The sequence below is a fragment of the Grampus griseus genome, assembly GCF_964374135.1.
Source record: "Grampus griseus genome assembly, chromosome: 16".
NCBI lineage: Eukaryota > Metazoa > Chordata > Mammalia > Artiodactyla > Delphinidae > Grampus > Grampus griseus.
The window spans coordinates 25,573,696-25,595,477 of record NC_139010.1 but is presented as its reverse complement, the minus strand read 5'-3'; the positions used below and the strand labels follow the sequence as shown (position 1 = coordinate 25,595,477).

Sequence of the window (21,782 nt, the reverse complement as noted above, 5' to 3'; positions counted from 1 at the left end):
GTCAAAGTATCTGGAATGTCTACCTGGTCCCGGCGACAGCACTGGTCCCAGCTCCCTGGCAGCAACGAGGCCCGGGTGTGATCTGTGCTCTGCAGAGCCCAACCCCAGCCCTTCCTGCTCGCCGCCTGGGCCCTCCTGGCACTTCCTGCCCATCTTGCTGAGGCTCCCAGGCATCGCACAGCACCGAGGTCTAGCCATCGCCCCTCCTAGATGAGGTGCACGAGCAGGGCAGAGCACGCCGAGCCAAGCACCAGGCCCAGGCACATGTAAAAGGACATCACCACCCCAGTGGCCTCGGCCAGCTCCCGGGGCACGATCTTGGGCCCATAGATGAGAGCTAGGGTGCTGAGGTAGCCATTGCTGAGCCCCAGCAGAGAGGTGAAGAGCACCGGGTACACGTCAGACTGGAAGACCACTGTGTGCAGGTGGAGGCGGGGCTGGTAGTTGCAGAACACAAAGAGGGGGACGAGACAGGTCCGGAGGAGCACAAGCCCGGGGAGCACCTTGCTCCTGGGCCCTGGCACCTGGATCCAGGCTGTGATCTGCCGGCCGCACAGGTCAGCAAAGTTGTACAGGAGGAAGGCGGTGAGGGGGACAAAGAACTTGGTGCTCCACGGCGAGCCCGAGCCCTTGCTGAGGGACTCGATGTTGCTGAGGATGGCGGGGAAGACGAGGCTGGTGATGAAGAGGAGGTAGATGATGCAGAAGCCCAGGCCGGCAGTCTTCTTCAAGATGGGGCGGAGGGGTGGTGTCTGGGAGTCGCTGGATCCAGGGGCCACCAAAGGGGGATTGGGGGAGTCCTGGGGCAGCTGCTCTTCACCAGAAAACACAGCCGGCCAGACAGGCCTCATATAGTACCTGCAGGAGAGAGGCTGGTGGTAAGAGGGGCTGGAAAGCAGGGTCACTCGGGATTTTCAGAGACAAGGCCGGGGACGGTCTTTAGGTCCAGCATGTAAAGCCTAAGCCCCAGGATGCCCTCAGATGACACGTGTGCTGCGGGGTGGCCAGAGGGAGACCTGCACAATCCCCAGCCTTCCTGTCCTGGAGCTGCCTGTAAGGCTGGACTCCAGCCCATTGTTCTGTGGTGCTGGCCGTGCCATGAGCAGGGAGAGAGGAGACCAGCACTGACCACTGCATGGTGAGCCTGGGATCCAGTCTTCACTCACTTATTTTTGTTTGGTTTTGGGGGTGGGGAGAGGTGGAGCTAAAGTAGCATTTATTCTTCAAATGTAAAAGTAATTTAAAATCTTAAATTATAAAAGTAACACATGCTTGATGCAATAAACCCAAATAACACATAAGAGGAATGATACAGTAGAACAAGAACTCTCACCTCCCACCGCTGGTCTCACTCCTTAGAGATACAGATCATTAAAAGTCTGGTGTACATTGTTCCATGCACATGCAAACACCACACACACACAGCTATGCTTCTTAAGCAAAAGTGGGATCAAACTATACATATTGTAAAACTTTTTGCAACAGTATAACCAACACAATATAAATACATTATATAACTGTCTACGTGCATAACTATTATACATAAATGTATACACACAATTGCCTAAAGAAGAGTATCTTTTGGCCATCCCTTCACACAGGGACAGACGGCTCTGTCTCTGTTGCTGCAGAGTATTTCACTGTATGGATAGACAATTTAACTGCTCCCCTAATGCTGGACATTTAGGTTAGCTCTAGTTTTTCTCTACTACAAATAATGGTGCAATGAATGTCCCTATGCATAAATCCTTGCACATATATACTAGTATTTCGGTAGAGCAAATTTCTAGAAGAAGAACTGCTGGATCACAAGGTTTGTGTCTTTAAAATTTTGATAGATATTGATAAACTGCTCTCCAGATAGGGAGAACCAATTTATCTCTGCTTTGTACCACCTACCTACCCTAACTAAAGTAACCTAACCCTTCAATCTCCATGAGAGCACCTGTTTCTCTAAAAAGAACTGACCACAATTTATAATGATTGTGTTGGTTTACTGGTTTATCATCTGTCTCCTTCAGTAGAAGACAGCTCTCTGGGGCAAAGACACATTTGGCTGTTCCCAGCTAAATCTCTGGGCACACAATAACCCTTCAAAACATAATTGTTGAAAGAACTGATAAGCCTATAAAAGTATCTTTTCCCGCATATACTCAACACTGAATATGATCAATTTTTTCAATTTCTGCTACTCTGACCAGAGTAGAAAAGGCTTGGGTCTCTTTGCATTGCTGTGTGACCTTTCCTGAGTCACTCAACCTCTCTGGGCCTTGGGTGCCTAAAAACCAGGAGACATGGGCTGATTGTATTAATATATCTCAAACAGAAGAACTGGTGTGGTGCCGGGGAGAACAGCAGGTTGGTGATAGCTGGGTTCTGGTTTCAGCACTACTTCTGCCTCCCCACTGTGACCTCAGGCCAGGTACTCCCCTCTCGGGGCCTCAGTTTCCTCCTCTGTAAAATGGAGGGGCTCTGTAGCTGTAGTTTGAGATCCCTGCCAGCCTTCCCATCCTAAGAGCCTACATACTGTCCATAAGCGAGTCAGTGGGAGGACTCCTCCCCAGAATCACTTTTCCATGTAATGCTGAGCTGAGCACTTCGGTCTTAAACCTTGTCTTGTTTCCCAATCACTATTTAGAGAAAGGACTATTCTTACTTCTGCTTCTACTCAGCATCAAGTCCTTGCCTTAGTCTGCTCTGAGGAAGCTGCCCACCAAGTTCTCCTGGTCAAAGCTCTTCTTCATAAGTTCGTCCAAATCTAACTGCCCCATCTCACCCTACCGCAGTCAGCAGCTTCCGCCACTGCGTGAGGCTCAGTTCCTCCTGAGTGGGATGGGGCAGCCTAGCCCAGCCCTCCTGGGTGCAGCACCTATGGGCTCCCTTTTAAGTAAGATTTAGTTTGAGCAGCCCTGGGAGCACAGCGCTAAAGCTCCTTCCTCAGATGGGTTTCTGTAAACCCAGAAGCCTTGACCCAAGTGTTAATATGCAAAGAAATAGAAACTTCCATGGGCTGGCATAGCCCTGGGTTGTTCTCTTGTCTCACGTGCTCAGCTGGAAAGGATTTTGGCTTGCTTAAGTGAGACTGAAAACTAGGGTGACCACCTGTCCTGGTTTGCCCGAGACTATCCTGGTTTTAGCACTGAAAGCTCCCGGTTCTGGGAACCCCTGGGACTTCAGTCCCAGGCAAACAAGGAAGGTTGGCCACCCCGGTGTAAACAGCCCACGCGAGGCTCCCTGAAACAGGACACAGGGAAACAGCAGGAGTAGTGGGAACCTCCTGCCTTCTGTTCATCGACTCAAAATAATTTAGTCAGCAGCAACAAGGTGTCAGGCAGCATATGAGGGGCTGGGGGGACAGCGAGCCAGACAGACCCCAGGAATCACAGGGGCATCATCGTGGAGCACAGCTGGATAGCTTTTGATGACAGCCCTGAAGGGGCAGGGAGGGGGTGGGCAGACTCAGGTCTGTAGCCACCTGGGGTACATGGTGTCATCACTCAGTCCCCTTTTATCCTCCTGAGGCCACGGAGGCCAGCTGAAGTTACAACAATCCTCTAACTGGGGAGAGCAACCTGCCCCGGCAGATTCAGGATTCTGGTGAAGGCAGGGGGCTCTGGGGATTAACGAGGCGACTCTCACAGGGACAGGAGGAGTCAGTGGTGAGGAAGGACCTCGCCGTCACAAGCCAGGGGTGCAGCAGGATGCAGTGACAATGGTGCAGCCGGGAAACGGCTCCAGGTTCCAATGCCCACCTACGACTCACCAGGTAAGAAACCTGGGCATGTCTGTTAACTCTCCAAAGCCTCAGTTTCCTCATTGGTAAAATGGGAAAATACAGTAAAAACTGCACAAGGCTGTCATATATCCTAAGGGGAAAAAATGGACTGCTTAGCTCAGTGCCCCCCACACCAAATCGGTTCCTGTGGATCCGGCAGAGCCAGGACCCGCGCTCTCGCCCAGCTCTGTGGCTCGCACGCTGTGGGACCACAGGCCAAGCACCTGGTCTTCTCTGTCTCCGTCTAGTCACTTGTATAATGGGGAATATAATTCCTGCCATTCCTATATCAAATACGACAATGGTTATGAAAATGCATTGAAAAGAATAAAAAGCAAGAAAAAGTCACGGGTCATTTTTTAAAGAGTAGCAGGAAGCAAAAAAGGAAAAGGAGGAAGGAGAGAGAGAGCGAGAGAGACTAAGGCGAGGAAAGCGGTCCTGCAGGGTCGAGAGGCCCCGAGAGCCGGGAGTTAGAATCAGAGGTTTGGAGTTGGGCTCCAGTGCTGGTTTTGCTGCCGACGGGCTGTGGGACTCGGGCAAGTAATTCAGCCTCTCTGAGCCTGGTTTTCTCATGTGTGAACGGGCACAATTACGATAAGTCACAGTGCTGCCCCCCATGAGAAGCGGGTGTGTGAGCTTTAAGAAGCCCCGTGAGGCCGGGCTGAGCACAGAGCAGGAGCAGGGGAGGTGCGCAGCCCAAGGAGCTACTCTTCATCATTGTCCTTCCTCAGGTCCCACTTCCGCCACCTGCCCTCTCTGACGGAAAACACGCAGACTCCAGGGGCTCAGCTGCTTGGGGTTGCTACACAAAGCCAACTTCTCATGTCCAACGGCCCAGCCAATTTACTGAGCAACAACTACGAGCCAGGCACAGCTCGAGGCACGGGATACAGCAGAGAGCAAAACCCACTCTATTTCTGCCCTCAGGGGAGGTCACACTCCAGCGGGGAGACAGGCAGTAAACCAGGAAACGAACATGGGCTCTAGCTAGAGGATAGAAGAACTCAAGCAGACAGGATAAAGGTATAAGCATACATGAGAGAAGGATGCCGCAGAGAGCTAGCGCGGGCCTCACCTGGCGTAGTCCAGCCGCGGCAGCAGCAGGTAGAGCCCGATGCAGAGCGCCAGGAAGACGTCCGCCGTCAGGAAGAAGGCCAGGGTGCTGTCCGTCACGTCACTGGCCCCCGCCAGGTCCACCAGCGAGGCCACGGCACTGAGGGTGCCCCCCATGGCTCCTCCTGCAGAGAGCGTGGGACCCCCCACGGATGGTCAGGGTGGGCCCATCCTCCCTGCCTCTCGCGCCTGCCTGCGCTCCACTCCAGCTCCACGCTGTCCCTGCTGAGAAGAACGTTGCTGTTCTCACAGTACGGCGAGGCCTTGGCAGACCCGGAGGGTCCTGCAGCCGTGAGCTTTCTGACTCTGCGAGGGTATCCCCAGCCCAGCTCTTCTCCAAGGGGCATGGAAGAGGCTCCGGCCTGTCCGAGCACAGGCTCCCCGCTGCCTCGAGCGAGGCCAGCCGATCTGGGGAGTCCTTACCGGTTAGAAAGTCACCCAGGAGCTCATGGAGCTTACCTTGTACCCCCCGGCAGCTGTGCACCATACACGTGTGAACACGCATGCACGCTCACTAACACACATACAATCACATACACACACATAGGCTACAAGCTCTCACACACACACACACCGACACACAGTCACAAACCGCACTGTCACACACACACACACTCAGTAACACACTCCTATATACTCACACACCATGCTACCCCAAACTCATACACACACTCGCATGCACGCAACTGCCCCACCACATGGAATGTGCTCTCCTGCCGAGGGCTTCGGCTCGTGGCCCAGGTGACCGCGTGCCACCACATCTTTCTCTGCTGCCTAACAGAAGAGGCGGCACAACCCAGCCGAGGGGACCCATGGGTCCAGGAGCCAAGCAGATGTACATCTGACCCTTGACTCTGCCACTTGCTCGCTGTGACCTGGGGGCAACATGACTTCTTGGGACCAGAGTTTGCTCATCTGTAAAATGGGGACAATGACACCTGCCTTGCAGAGCAAGGACTGAATCAGATGATGTTTAGAAAGAGCCCAGCACACAGCAGGCTTTCTACAAATGTCAGCCCCCTTCTTCACCACAATCACACAGTCACTTCTGGGAGGCAGGCCATGTGTCTTCTCTGTTGAACCCTCACAACCGTGGGTGGTCAACTGGTGCTGGCCACGAGTCAGAGTTTATACATGGTCACATGTGAGCAGATCATTACTCCTCTCAGCCTGTTTATTTGCCTGGAAGATGGGACTCACACTTGTCCTGTCCCTCCCATGAGACTACAGTGGGATGGAAATGGAAACAGTGAATGGAAAAAACAATGGACGCGTCCAATAGGATCAACACAGTAAGTGCCTGTGAATACAGGACTGCCTGGCTGCACGGATGGATTTGCCTGCGTTAGAGGATCAGGATACTGAGTCTCAAGGAGGCAAGAGGGCCACTGACTGCAAACAGCCAACTGGCCCGTGTGGGCACGAGCTGCTTTGTCATTACTTGGCAGGTCTGACCAGGCACCACTTCACTGCCCATTGCTGCACAGAGCAGAGGTGGGAGAGGGACAGCTGGGCCCTCGTCCACCACGATGCCCATCCTCGCTGCCTCACCCACACTCTGACTGACACCTCTGTGGCTCTTTTTCTCCCCAACCTCCTCAATATGAGTTCTATTAGCCTGGGGGGGCCAGAGGCTGGGATCTGAGAGGAGGGCAAGGAAATGCAAGTTAGCATAGCGATGTTTCAATTCTAGCACAGACTCTAGAATCAAAACATCCGAGTCCAACCCTGGCTCTACCACTTCTACGTGTGTGACCTTCAGCAAGTCACTTAACTTCTCTGTGCCTCCGTTTCCTTATCTGTAAAATGGGGATGTTAAAACCCACCTCTTAGGGCTGTTACAAAGATTAAGAGGATCATTACATGTAAAGCGGGACAGGGTCTGGTACTGAGACGTGCCATAGAAATCCTCTCAGATTCCCAATTAGGTGTTTGGTTATTTCTGTCCTTCCTACATCAAAACAGCAACAACAGGGTAAACTCTTTGCCAAGAGGGTGCCAACTTCTGAGAAGCGGTAATCCCCACCTGGGTGATTTGTAAGAACTGGAGTTAAACTCCATAAGACATTCCCTAGCTGCCCTGAGGAAGAGATCTTAACATCGCTGCCTGTTGATTTTCCTCTCTCTCTTCCCAACTTGTAGAGATTTATAATATTATCATCAACAACAAACCAGGCCTCCAGGAGCTCATCCTTCATGACTCCCTACTTCTATCTCATCAGTTATGGAAATACATGCAAACGAGGGACTTAAAAAAACACCAGTACAAAACAAATGAATTGTTCCTCAGATGCCAACACACACAGAATTCACAGATGGGCTCCTCTGGACGAAAAACAACGGGGGCTGGTGAGTGGCACTGAGGCCTCTGGAAGATCGGGACACCTCACATCTTCCAGGGTGATGGGTGCCCACTGGGAACTGCACACAGTGGTGACAACGGCTTAGGGCCCAGCGTAATTAATACTGAAGTGTGAGTACTAGATTTCTCTACTTTTTCAAAAATGGACTTTCTTAAAAATGCACGGGAGAGTCTCCTTCTCTGGAAGGTTCGCAGGTGGCCAGATGAACCTGAAGGGCGCCTTGCCAACATATCGGTGTGTTTGGTCACTGGCTCCTGGAGAGAGAGCCAGCAAGGTTGTTTTATTGAAAAATCCTCTAGCAGGATGGAGGGAGATGAGGGGACAAGAGACCAGGATGACTGAAGGGATTAAATCCAGTGTTCAGGGGCCACTTCCCTCAGCTTAGGCATGCCCTTCTTGAAGCACTGCTAGGGGCATATTGATTGTACTCAGGAAACTTAGCGATGGGTCCACTTTTATTTTACTTTACGCCCAAGGGTTTCTCTGAGGATACAGCCAGAAGCCTAATCTTTCAAAAGTGGCAAACAGATTTGAGCTCAAATCTGAACTCTGATCTGTTGACAGTAAGTGTCTCCAGTGCTATGTTGAGAAGGATTTAGACGCTTAGGAGGAAAGATACAGATCGATTAGTGATGTCTGGCACTGGTGTGGGAACAGGCAGGAGATATACACTTGTCCAGGTATTTGTCATCCCTGTCACATACTACTTGGCATTATCAATTAATGGGCACAGAGTAGATTCTTCGCAAAATGCTTCTCAAGTGGGCAAATGCTTACTGCACCCCTTCACACAACATGGACATGCACAGACACTGAACAGAGCAGCTGAGCTCCCAATCTTGCTTTAAGGGATGGTGGTCTCCTGGGAAAGCACAGATTCTTCCTGACCCAGCTCCTTTTTATCTTGTTGAGACATTTGGGTGAGAGAACAGAACTGCTAAGGTCTAGGCAACAGGCTTAGGTTAGGATCAAAATTTTAGTTAAAGGGGTCCGCTCAAGTCATGTCAGCAGCCCCGTAAAATGCCAAAGTTCAGGGTAACAGAAAAGTTTATTACTAGGCTATCAGCTCCTGGGAGGCTGAGTCTTGTTCATCTTTGAATCCCTGGCACATAGTAGGTCTTCTACAAAATTACAGAGGAAGGAAATACAGATAGAGGGGAGAAAAGATGGAGAAAAGAAGGGGGAAAAGGTAAGGGAAAGGAAAAATAATGAGAAGGAAAGGGGACAGGAGAAGGGAAAGGAGGAGAGGAGACAGGGAAAGAAAGGAACGCTGGTTCAGGAAACGCACTTGGTAGGCAGACTGTATTTTCCAAAAGGAGCTGCAACTATGTCTCCCCTCCCATTACAGTATGATTTTCATACTCACCCACTGAGATATGTGGGTCTGTGTTTTCTCCCCATGAATCCAGGTAGGCTTATGGCTATAGTGGAAGTGCCCCAAATGTCTTTCAAGGCTAAGTCATAAAAGGAAATAATGCTTCTGCCTGGGCCTCTTGGGATGCTTGTTCTTGCAACCCAGAGGCCATGCTATGGGGAAGCCCAGGCAGCCGTGGTGAGGACCACATGGAGAGAAACCCTGGCCCCAGCCCCAGCCCCAGCTGAGCTTCCGGCTAACAGCCAGCACCACCACACCAGCTGGGTGAGCACACCATCCTGAAAGTGGATCCTCCAGCTCCAGGCGAGCTATCCTGGCTGATGCCACATGGAGCAGAGGAGGAAAGCTGTCCCTGCGAACTTCTACCCAAACTGCAGATACACGGGCCAAAGAAATGATCCTTATTGTTCTAAGGCACTAAGAAGTTTTCGGGTGCTTTGTTACACAATAATAGATCATGGAAGCACAACTAACACTCATTTCTTTTTCTGGAAGGGCTACCACACGCTCACCTCTGGCTCCTTCCAATAACCCCCAAGTAGACTGACCTGCTCAGCTGTCTGGACCCCAGCTCTCACCTGATATCAGTGCCTGGGAATTCCTCATGGGGAAGGAACCAGTCATGCCGAAGACGCTGCTATTGAAGATGGTGGAGGTGCCGCTGAGGATCGCCATGCAGACGATAGTGACGGCGAAGAAGCTGTGAGTCCAGGAGGAGGTGTCCACCTTCACCAGCACGGTCATCACCACGAAGATGGCCAGCATGACAGTCAGCGAGGCCAGCACGCGGACATGAATCGGAACCCTAAGGCGAGGATACCAGAAGCGGTTAGAGACCCCCTCGGGCCTCCCATGCCAGGCTGGGGTTGGTGAACATTCTTAAGGGAAGCAGGTATGCTCAGTAGCTGGGACCGTGCACTCTGCAGTCAGGAGGCCTGGGTCTGAATCCTGCCTTCCTGGCTCACAGTCCTGTGTGGACTTGGATTAGTGACTCTATCATTCTGGTTTCAGCTTCTGCATCTGTACAAAAGAAAGGAGAATCAATCTACCTGAAGGTGTGGTTGTGAGGATCTCTGGCGGGGAGTGTATAGAGTCAGGCAGCAGTACCCGGCTCAGGGCAAATGTTCTCAGACGCTGCTTCTTTTCATCTTGCTGTGAGGTTCAAGGACAGGAGATGAGGGCTCTTGAGGCAAGACCCCCGTTCCTCCTGCCACGGGGATGAGCTCCCGCTGGCTTTGTCTAGTGCTTAAACAGAACAACCACCCACTGGGATTCCTTCCCCCAAAACTTAGCAGTGGCAGGGAGAGAAAGGAGAAGAGAAGAAAATCATCACCATCACTGTCGTCATCAAAGCCAACACTGAGATAGTACTTCATTTGTGCTAGGTACTCTTCTAAGTGGTTTCTAAATGCTAACTTGTTGAATTCTCACACCAGCTCCACAAAACAGGTATTCTTACCTACCCCACATATACAGATAAGGAAACCGAGGTCACAGAGGCTAAGCAACTTGCCCAAGGTCAGTCAGCTGCTCCCACCTGTGCTCTCAGAACGACACTCTACTGCCTCCCTGGGAATGAAGGGAATATGGGTGGCCCAGAACAGGTGGCCAGGGCAGAAGGAGGCTCCTGTGATGGTCTCAGTTGTCATGGGCAGCAGCTGACGCCAAGCTAGAGCCAGCTACCCCCATCCAACCCCACTCCTGCATGTAAGCCTTACGCCTCTCCCAGCCTCCAACCTGCCCAGACACCATCCTGCAGGGAGAAGCAGGGAAACCTAGCTCTCTGTGAAACTGCATTTTTATTGCAGGGAGAGAGAACATCATCTAAAGAGGCTGTTTAAATCATCAGATTAGACTAAGCTTTAAACCAGATTGGATGTTTAGTTAATTTTCCTGCTAACCAGTGGGTGGCAGCTGGGAGAAAATCCAGATTAGTTATATACAAATTTCTTTTGGATAAAAAAAGAAAGACATGAAAGGTAGAAAAAAATATATACATACATAAAGAGGTGTGAAATGATGAGCATGAAAAGCAAGAACGGATTTTTTCAAGATGCTTTTGTGGCCCCAGGCGAATTTGAGTTTCCTTCCTATCCTTGGCTGAAGGGAGAGCAGGTGCTGCCTGGGCTGTGTCAGGGGCAGAAGGAAGCCCGAGGTAGTGAAGGGACAGTTCAAGGTTGTGGTGTGAGGAGCTGGGATGAGGACCCAGGTCTGTTGAGCCCCAGCCCATGGCTGTCTTGCTAAGGCGCGTCCTCTCTGGTGTGTTCATTCCACAGATAACACTGGCCAACTACTGTGTGTCCAGCGCTGGGCTGGATGCCCGGGACACAGGACAGACGAGGGACAGGCATTTTGCTCCAGTGTGCAAAGTGCTCCATCAGCAGGGCCACAGGGCATCCTGGGCACGTCTGAGGGGCACGACACCCACTCTGAGCATCTCATAGGTTTTTTGGAGGTGATACCTAAGCTGGAGCGTAAGGGACGTCTGGATGTGAGTGCACATATCTTGTGAGGGAGAGCGTAGCACACTCAGGGAATTAAAATGGACTCTGGCTGCAGGTGACACTGAGAGCAGAGGATACCAGACAGACATGGAGCCCCACCCCAGAGGGCCTGGTCCAACTGATAAGTGCCAAGACTTGCTCCTCAGAGTGGGGCGTGGAGTGGGCATGCAGGCTTTGTCTGCCAGCATCCGTCCCACCAAGAGCACTCCTTCCATGCCAAGTTGTCCTGCGGAGGTGGACGGTCAAACTGTCCACACCAACCCATCCACAAATGAGGGCACACGACCTGGTCTGGGGTGATCAGGGTGTCCCACCCATACCTCTGGCCACTGGATTGGGTTAGGGGTGAGCATGTGACCTAGGCAGGGCCAGTCAGTCATCGCTGGGACTCAAAGGCAGAGAGAAGCTGGGTCTCTGCCAGGACTGTGTCGGGGGCTGCTGGTCCCTATCTGGCCAGCTGCATGGGGAGAGGCCACATCTGAGATGAAGCCAAGCAGGCACACACAGAGCTCAGGGCCGGCGGATGAGAAGGACGTTTATACTTCCCTAGATCCAGGAATGGAGGCAGCTCTGACTTTAATTTTCTGAGGAAAGAATGAGAAAATCCTTTTTGTGTCTCTTTCCTTTGTTACCAAGAGTGCCAACCAAAATGCAGAGGCACATCAGGGTTTCCAGTTGGGGAGCGACATAGAGACTCCACCTCTGAGCAATGGGTGCCCTGCCCTGCTGCCCTCCCCTCTTACCAGGAAGCAGGTTGCAAGTGACAGGTGATTGATTAACACCTCCCAAGAACAGCCTTCAGCCAGTGATGGGGAAGCGGGTGGATAAATACCCCAGCTCCCACCCCCTCAGGTGTGTTCCACACTGGCTGCCAGAGCTCTGAGCAGCCGAAGCTCGGTCACCTTCTATGGGAGCTGGCTTGATAAGGCTTCCTTTATTGGCTGCCATCCCTTCCCAGTCTCCCCCCTTCTCCTACTGTGGCCCCCCAAATAAACTACCTTCACTTGAATCCTTGGTCCAGGGTCTGTTTCTGAGAAACTCCACATCAAGACACATCTTCCCAGGGTCTGCAGGGGACTTGGCCTGGGCAGGAGCTGGTGGGCAGTCAGGTGAGCACCTGGACCCCAGGGGCCCCTGAGTATCTATTTTAAATGCACACCAGGTGCCCTGAAGGCTGGTGGTCAGGCCTTACTCTGATGCTCAGGGTGATGCTACACACTCAACCCTGTCACACAGAGCACCCCCCCCCCCCCCGCCCAACTCTCTCCCAGGAGCTGCAGCTTCCCCACCCACCCCAAAGATAAGAGCCACAGGGGCACAGAGCCTGAGTCCAGAGACAGAAACCCTGCCAACTCTGCCACCAATCCACTGTGTGACCCCAGGCAAATATTCAACCTTTCTGGGCCTCAGTTTCCTTGAAAAAGAAGAGGTGGGACAAGAAAAAGTTCAGGTTTCTTCCAGTTTATGCTTCTAAATCTGAAAAAATTCAAGTGGAGAGAAAGGCTGGGGACTAATGCCCCAAAGTTTTAGCAGTTCCTTGGGGCAAGAAGAAGGCGAAGGACAGACTAGGAGACGTAAGAAGCAGCACAGGGACAGGGCCCCGTCTCGTTCTCACCCCCAGGGCTGGCATAGGGCCTGGCAGGCACCTGGTAAACACCTGCTGGATGCACAGATTGATAACTAAGGGGTCCCAGCAGTGCACGCTGGGCCTCAAGCTCCCCTTCACGCTCTGCTTTTTGACCCCCTCAGCATGGCAGGGAGACAGCTGGAACCAGCAGCAGCGATCCCAGCCAGCCTTGGGAATGGCCTCTGTCTCCAACCACCTCCTCCCAGATGCAACGCAGGAAAGGTCCCCCCCAGGAATGCTGCTGGCACCCCAGAAGCTCTCTGTGCCTGTCAAAACAAGGTTAAGTAGTTGCCTGAACAGGAAAGTTGCTTAGGAGAGAGCTGGGGGACTTCTTACCCAGGCACCCCCAGGGCAGGGAGAGGAGGGCAGAGTGAGAGAGGAGGAGGTAAACACCAAGTGCATCACAAAAGCAATGCAGCTCCCAGCTCTGCCTCTGCCCCCCACCCCCCCTCACATCCCTCACCTGCACAGGTCTCCTCCTCGCCAGCTAGTTGCCAGCTGCAGAACCCATTCTCAGCGGGAGCTTCCCTGCAGGGGCTCCAAGTCCTCAGGGATCTTGCCTGGGGCTATTGTCAATGCTTGTAAAGCTTTATAAAACGTGCCCGTGCAAGTCCACCCCACATCCACTAACGGGGCACACTGCCTTACTCTCTGCTTCTTCCACCTGGACAGCGGCCCGGGGGGTGGTTACACTGTTGGGATTTTAGGGAAAGTCTAGACAAGTGCTGCCCTAGGCTTGGTGGCTCTGCTCTGGCACAGGGGACGTCTGAAGTGACAGCTCCAGCCCTGGGACAGGTCATACTGATATGAGATTCTTGGAGAGGGCTGCCAGATGTACCCAGGCTGCCAGCTTCCCTCCCTTGCTCACGAGGGCTCAGGACCCCAGGGGACTGATTTCTTCCTAAATCTCCAAAATGTAAATCCTCCTCATAAGTATTTATGACGCTACAGATTTAACATAATAAAACACCTGGCGATTGTGGATGAGCCGCTTAGATAAGCCAGGGTTCTCCAGGGGGGAGAAAAGGGGACATTTCAATCTCGCACATTAAACAGAAAACAGCTTAGCTCCAAGCCATCTTCCCACAGTCCAGAAACAGACAGAGGCTGGGAGCATTTTCCACATGGCCCTCACCCCTCTCCTGGAGCCGGGAAAGGGCACGGGCAGGCCCTGGCGTGGGCAGGACCCTTCTGGAGGACGCCCTGTAACACTGAGCCCTCAGAGCCAGCTCCCAGCCATCCTCGAGAGGGCAGTGCCTACTGCAGACAGACCCAGACCTTCTTCACCACCTGTTTCCCTCCAGTAGCCTGAAGCCAGGGCAGAAATGGGCTCCCACTTATAAGGCCTGAGATGCGGCTCTGGCTGCAGGGAGGGGCCCCGCGAAGCTGGAGAACTAGGCGGCAGGGGGCCCAGAGGTTCCAGGCACAGATGTGGGGGGAGAAGGGTCCCAGCTCCAATCCTGCCTCCAACCTCTTAACGGCCACATGACCTTGGGCAGGTCACCTGTCAGCCTGTTGGCCCATCTGTATAACAGGGGAATAAGTGTGCTGCTCTTGGGCACTGCAGAGTAAAGGAGATAATGCCTCCGAGGGCTAAGAGTGCTGGGAATGTTAACTGCGATGATCAGAGATTATTCGCCCAGGGCCCTGAGGCTGGGCCTTCCCCGCTGCCCTGCCGCTGCCGCTGATCCCCGGTCCCGGCTGGCTTCCGGCCTGCTGGACCTCACGACCACAGAGCGGGCAGTGCCAGGTAAGACGCCAGCTCAGGCCAGCCCTTCCTGGCACTGTGGTCCTGCGCACGTCTCCTGACCTCCACTTTGGACAGAGGATCATGATAGGGGCCTGGAAAGGAGACAGGGCGGTGAGAGGCCGAGGGACTGCCCACCGCCATGGCTCCATCACTTCTTCCTTGTCGTCCTCTTCTTGCATGCCCTTCCTTTCCTCATGCCTTCTCTTCTGAGTCACTGCCAGGGACCCAGCTCTACCCTGCTCATAACTCCATCCCCTGCCTCCTTCTGGGCGTGATCTCTGGAGGCTGCGTTCCTCCTGCCAGGACGCTGACCGTAGCCCCGTGTGCCAGGGACAGGCAAGAGCAGGCAGGTTAGGGGCCAGCTGGCTTTCGGCCCCCAGGCCGTCTCAGACCATCCTCCCTCTTGCTCGTCCAGCCTTCACTTTGGTTTTAAGAGGCGTGCAAAATTCTTTGACATTCCTTCCATTGAAAGGTGCGGTCCCTGGTCCCTTAAGACTGAGTGGGCAGAAGGGACAGTATGTGACTGCAGAGACTAGGTTACCAAAACCATGCAGCTTCTGCCTTGCTCTCTTGGAGCGCCTGCTCTTCAGCCACAACATGAAAAGTCCTGCTACCTGCGAGAGACCGAGGGGAGGGACAGAGACAGACAGAGAGAGAGGTGCCCCGCGGAGGCCCCAGCGTCTACAGCGGCATGAGAGAGGGCCAACCAGAGCTGCCGGCTGAGCCTGCTGCCTCCCAGGACCATGAGAGACGGTGGTAGTGTTCTCAGCCACCATGCTCTGGGATCATTGCTCTGCAACAACAGAACATTGGAATAACCCCACAACATAATATGCTTGGAAAGACTGGTCTATTCAGGCTTAGCACACCTGAGGCACACGCGCTGCCCGCTCTCCTCCTGGACTCAGAACAGACATCAGTAATCACAGCACACGCCCTGAGGTCAGACCTGCCGTAGAATCCCGTTCAAGCAGAGATCCAGGCAGTCACTACAAACTGAGCAGAGCTGGGTAAAACAGACTTGCCACCAGCGACCTAAGGCTTCAGTAGGCCGTGCCCAAGAGATGCCCAGGTTTCTGAATCACAACGTAGCTACCTTTACCAGCTAATGATAGCTTAGGGGAAATGCAGGCAAAGTAGCTCAGGCTGTTACCCCTGTAAACCTAAATGGAGAACGGATGGTACCAGTCACCCAGTGGGGTGAAAGGGCCACGGGCTATCTCCTAAGTCATTCCTTCTTCCACAGTGCATCCCACCCTTCACAAATGCTGTGCCAGAAGTCGCCCACTGACCACCCCCATAGGCGGCCGACTCATGAGCTGCTGTTACCAGCTTGGCACTGAGCACTGAGTGACCCGTTCCCATATAGTGAGAGCCAGGGTGGTGGGGTGCCAGCCTCTTAACTTCTAGCTCTGATTTTTTTTTTTTTTTTGACCACTCCACGTGGCATGTGGGATCTTAGTTCCCTGACAGACCGGGGATCGAATCCGTGGCCCCTGCGTTGGAAGCACAGAGTCCTAACCATTGGACCACCAGGGAAGTCCCCAGGCTCTTACCTTTCGACGGCTCTCAGAAAGGCTTGGAAGACCAGCCTCCACAAACCTTGCTCCCCGGGCCCCACCCACCATCTGTGGTGTCCCTGCGGCCCAGGCAGCTGTTGACAGTCAGCTCTGACCCCATGTGGCAGCGTGTGGCTCCCTGACCGGGCATTCCATAGGCAGGGCCCCAGGTAACCGATCTGACTCTCAGTCTTCACGGAGGAGTCTGAACTGCCTGCTTCCTACTTTAGTGGACACATGTAAGCCAGCAGAAGAGAAGCAACTGTGGACCAAAGGGGAGTGGATGAGGCTGGAGGTGAAGGTCAGGGGCCTGGGAGAGGGAGGAAAGTGGCCTACCTGTTGACAAGCAGGAAATTCACCAGGAGGCACAGCACGGAGGGTACGGTGGAGGCAACGGCCAGGTAGCTCTCAAAGTAGTTCTGCAATCACAGAAGTGAGGAGTCCGCTGAGGTCACTCAGGATGGAGGGGAGGGGCCCCACCTGAGAGCATGGACAGGGCCCCTCTTGGTGGGTCTTCTCCCCGCTGTCTTTAGACACCTACGAGTGATGGGCAAGTCCACCCCGAGATGGCATGGTCTTGCCCCATCTCTAACCTAAGACCACTCACTCGGTCACACAACAGATACCATCAATGAGCTGTGCTAAGTGCTGGGGACATAAGGAAGGGTAGGACTTTGTCCCTGCACTAACGCTCTGCAGCCTATGCTCCCACCCATCCTACCTGTTCCACCCACGTCTGAGGCAATGGAGACAGGACTTGTATGCATGTATGTTTAAAGAAAAATTTTATCCTATCGGTCGTCTTAGCCCATTGTCAAATTTCAGAGATATCCAGATGGGTTTTGTTATGACTCATCCCCATTCTCACATTCTCGCAACCAAGTGAGGCCTGTTAGAAATACATGGGGCCCTGATCCTTGCAGAGAAACTCTGTTCCAACTCTGGATTTGCTCCTTCAATAGAGCTGCTACCCAAGGTCAAAGCCACTTTGGGAAGTGGCTCTTAGTCTGGCCAGGGCATTTTCCTGGAAGTAGCTCAACAGTATTATAGACAAAGAGTGCATGAGACCACAGAAAAGACGAAGATTCCTGATTATAATGTGCTGCAACTTTCAGCTGAAGAAGCTGAGTGGCAACTTTATGCATTTTTCAAAGCTCAGGGAATTGTCCACTCACTAGGGTAGATTTTACTGAGTGTACCTCATCCCTCAATATACGTGTCGAACAAAAAGCCAGAACACTGGAAAGGCTGACACATCTTGGCTTTGGTCCTTTTATGTCAAACCGTGAACCCCAGGTCAGTCATGACAATGGTTTCTAAGCTGTGAAAACAGCTTCCATGTATTCAGCATACCGTGTGCAAGTACAAGGGCTTTATACGAATGATATTCTTTACCCTAAAAAATAGAAAAGCTGTGAGTACTCTGGAAAGTTTACAAAATTGAACTTAACTGGGGAACTATTTTGAGTACAAATGTGCCAAGTACCAAGAACAATGTGTGCAAAAATCTTGCCAATGTGCAAACAGCTCGGGCAATTGTAGGATCTCTGCAGAGTTTAAGACATGCTTCTTCCCTGTTAAGAACGGGGTGTCCCATTGGGAGTGTAAGATAGAGTGTGAGGTTTTTTAATGTCTCAAAACACCGCAGCAAGAGCTGTCAGAATTCTGTGGCAGGTTGTTGTCAAATCAGTGGTAGGAGCAGTGAGTTCTAAGGGAGTTCTGGGTAGGGAAGTAGGACGAGGGGGCTGAGTCCTGGAGAGAATGGCAATGAATATGGTTTTGGGAAAAGATCCCAGAGGAGGTGGGATTTGCGCCAGACCTTAAAAGGGAGGGTAAGATCTTTCCTTTCTGGGAGAGTCTGACTGCAATGTGGAGGCCAAGAAAGAAAGATGTCATAATGGGCCACTTCTAGTCTGAAGCACAGACCGTTCCCACAGTCTGTTTTTAAGGCTGCAGAGTGCTTTGTGGTCTCTGATATCCACACCCTGAATATAAGATTGTGATGGCCTTGTAATTAAAATGATAATCACAGCTACTGTGGTCCATCAACCATGAGCCTTAGAAATAGCCTTCCTCCTTTGAGGGGCCACCGCATTGTCCTAGCCTGATGGGTTCAGTGGAGCCTGGACTGGTCCGAGGCACTCAGTCAATTACTCCTTGACATAGTGGCTGGGCGTAGGTGAGGCCAGGCAGGCAATGGGCGGCTGCAAGCAAAGGAAAAGGGCCCCAAGGAAGAGACAGCTGCAGGTGGGGGCCAGGACTGCCCCAAATCTGAGTTCCTCATGACAGCCTTCCTTCAGTGGCTGTTCATTTTGTGGCAACTCTATAAACGGTCATCACGTGGGATGCAGAAGCTGTCTTTGTTTTTTCAAGCAGGCTCAGGTTGCTTGAACATTTTAGGAATGGGGATTTTCTAGGTAATTGAATGTTCTGGTTTGTTGATATTTAAGCAGAAGAAGTTCCTTTTAATGTTGGAAAAGCTTTTTAAATATTGACAACTGGGTAAGGCTAGGACCCCCCTTCTGTTGATTGAGCCCATTTCTCTGCTTTACAAAGGGCACGTGGTCGGGGCGCAGAGGCAGGGGAAGAATGGACTTGACCCTGGGTCATCTTTCTACTGGTTCAGATCCGGGAGCTGTGGTTAGTGACACAGGTGGACTCAGCACATCCCACAGAGCTTTTTTTTTTTAAACTTAATTCCTGATACAAACATGTGGTGGTTTTTACTTATTTGCTGCTTTTGCTTATAAGCAGAGTTCTAGCAAAATGAGGTGTGGTGGGCAGGCTCTTAGGGTGGCCCCCATGATCCCAGCCTCCTGTGTTCATGCCCTTGTATCATCCCCTCTGCTGAGTGTGGCTGGGACCTGCCTGGACTTGCTTCTAACTGACAGAACATGGCAAAGGTGACAGGTATACACAATTATGTGGATGGGATTATGTTACATGAGATGGTGGTACCCATCTTGCTGGACTCTTTTTTTCCTCCCTTGATGGCTTGGAGAAGGCAGGGGGCCAGGCTAAGGAAACCCACGTGGCAACGACTGCAGGTGGCCCCTAGTCGCTGAGAGTGGTTTCTGGCCAATACCCAGCAAGAAACTGAAGCTCTCAGTCTTACAACCACAAGGAACTGAGTTCTGCCAACAACCCAAGTAAGCCTGGAAATGATCCTTCTCCAGCTGAGCCTCCAGTGAGACTGCAGCCTTGGCTAACCCCTTACTGCAGCCATGTGAGACCCTGAGCAGAAGACTGGGTTAGGCTGTACCCAGACTCCTGGCCTACAGATACTGTGAGATAACGAACGTGTGTTGTTGTAAGCTGCTAAGTTGCTAGTATTTTGTTCTGCAGCAGTAGATTCCTATTTAGTGAGGGTTTGGGATAGCTGAGTTCCTAGTAATGGGTTTTTTCTGAATATCGCAGCCTTCCTGTTACAATTTAAATTCAGTTCCTTGATGAAGGCAGAGAGAGCTGACCATGATTTTATTCAGCTTCTTGCCAGACGTGAGGACCGACGTGCCTGCCCACGAGGGGAACGAAGGTTATGCTTGCCGACCACATCAGTCCCCCTAGCCCTTCCTCTCCAAATCCTTGGCTAAAGTTAGGATCATTTTTGCAAGCAGCATGCACTGATTTCAAGAAACTGGACTTAGTTTACATGCCACCCCAGATCTGCTCGCTTCACCCGCCCCTTAGGCCATTTGCCTTGCTACTTGGTCCCACGTGGTCATAAAGTCACTGCTGCCACCAGCAGGGGGGCCAGCTGCCAAGGAGAGACCCCTGAGCCTGTGTACTGCTTGGGCTGTGCTCGCAGAGGCTCTTGCTCCCTGGGTGGCTCTGGGAGGGGCCGGGTGACCCTCTCTGAAGGGTGGGGGAGGCAAAGCCCCACCCACAAGGTAGGCTTCAACCATTGAGAGGAGATGGGAAGGAGACTAGAGACACGTTGCTCGTCTTTCCTTCCTCACCCCCTCCACCACACGTGTTCTAAAATGCGGCGGCTCCACGCGGCTCCTCGGGAGGCATCCCGTGTGCCTGAGCAAGCAGCTGTGTTTAGCTGCAAAGCTGTGGCCAGCGCAGTGATACCACAGCCTCTATCTGCTCTCTTCCATCCCTGCCTCACTCCCCTTTCCCTCACTCTTACTTCCCTAGGACTGCACTCCCCACGGAGTATCACAGGTAAGGTGCTGCCTCAGGCTCCTTTCTGAAAACATCCAACAGCAAAGGCCCTATGTTCAATTCTCGATCCCACACATTGCAGACTTGCAGCTGGTACTCACTTCCTGGGTTCGTCTCATTTGCTTCCAAGGCCTGTTGAGGTTACCTTCTCCCAGTTTACTCAAGGAAGTGTGAAGACATCGGAATACTGGTTCAAACGCATCGCGGTCAGAATGGTAACAGTGCTGCCCCCTCCGAAGAAATCTGAAATCGCCATCCCACAGGCTGATTTTACGTAATGCAATGCTTGGGGATAATTCACACCATGGTTCACCGATTCCTGAGAGTTCCCTCAGAAGGCTCTGCTGTTATTTATCCCACCAGGCACCTTGCAACAAGTCTGCAGCCTCTACCTCCAGAGGTAAACCCAAGGACACCAAGGACTCCAGTCTCGGAGGAGTGGAGGAGGGCAATGGCACTGGGCCCTCTCCTGTGACAGTGGAGGCTGTGCTGTGCACAACCCCAGGGGGACCAGTCACGTGGACGGCGACATGAATGGAGCTCCGCAGAGCCGTGCAGCACGGCAGCCCTGCTTTACACAACTCATGGGGGTCAGTTTGGGCCTGACATAATTGCAGGTGGGAGACCGTATCTGATTCAGGAAGAAGGCAGGGCTGGAAGGTGGGTGGGTGTAGCAGGGCAGGACTTTATGAGATGATGAAAGGTCCCCAAGCAGGTCTGCCCGCCCCAGGAGGCGGGAGACGCAGAGGCTGGTAATCCCACAGCCCTCAGCCTGGCTGAGTGGCCACTGTCCATCCAGATCAGCATCCCTTCCTGTTCTACCCACTCCTCTGTTCACTGTGTGCCCAACATCGTGCTGGTGGTTTGGCGTATAAAATAGACAGGAAAGGGTGCCTGATGCCCTTAGGCAGCACGTAGTCTGGTACAATCCTACAGCTGTAGAACAATGGATACAAGGGAGGGGAGGGGAGGGAAGGAGGGAGCTGGGGGGGGGGGGCTTCCCATAGGAGGCCATCTTGGACTGTAGCCTGAAAGATGGGGGGAAGCTTGCCAGACAGATATGGGGAGGTGTTGCTGGTGGAGAGAGAAATGGCATTGCAAGAGGCGGGAAGAGCACATGCAAAGGCAGGGATGGGTGCTTCTTTGCCACTCAGGACTCTAACCCCAGCTCACTTGTCGGAACAGACCGCCCTGAGGCTTTCCTCAGCACCCACAGGAATCTACTGCACTGAGACAGAAAGGCACCCTGTGATCCATTCAATCCAGGAATGCAGCCCCAGCACCTGCCCCTGCCCCTCGGGGTGCTGAGGAGAGAGCGCGGCCCCACCATTCGGAATTCTCCAACTCAATGTGAGGCGAGCCCAGCTCTGAGGAACAAAGAGGGAAACTTCTGCTCCTTGAATGTCTAGTCTAACCCCCCTGCCCTCCAGTATCTCCCCTGCACTCTGCAATTACCTAGGGCTCGGCGTCTGGCAAAGGTAACATCAAAGGTCCTCTTTGGCACTTGTCAGGTAATCTAATGGACACAGAAGCCCTGCACAGTACC

The 21,782-nt window shown here is 52.7% G+C and overlaps 1 protein-coding gene across 1 annotated transcript in view; it reads right to left on the bottom strand.

Annotated features, from left to right (window-relative positions):
* Nucleotides 1-206: 206 nt before the first annotated feature.
* The window catches only part of SLC29A3 (solute carrier family 29 member 3), a gene marked incomplete at both ends in the record, with an annotated part of 36,790 nt that continues 15,214 nt past the window's right edge, over nt 207-21,782 (bottom strand). Inside the window, 4 exons of the mRNA XM_082673534.1 lie at nt 207-858; nt 4,851-5,013; nt 9,205-9,431; nt 16,403-16,485. Of these exons, the coding sequence (XP_082529660.1) occupies nt 207-858; nt 4,851-5,013; nt 9,205-9,431; nt 16,403-16,485 (1,125 nt within the window). The remainder of the gene's footprint in view (nt 859-4,850; nt 5,014-9,204; nt 9,432-16,402; nt 16,486-21,782) is intronic.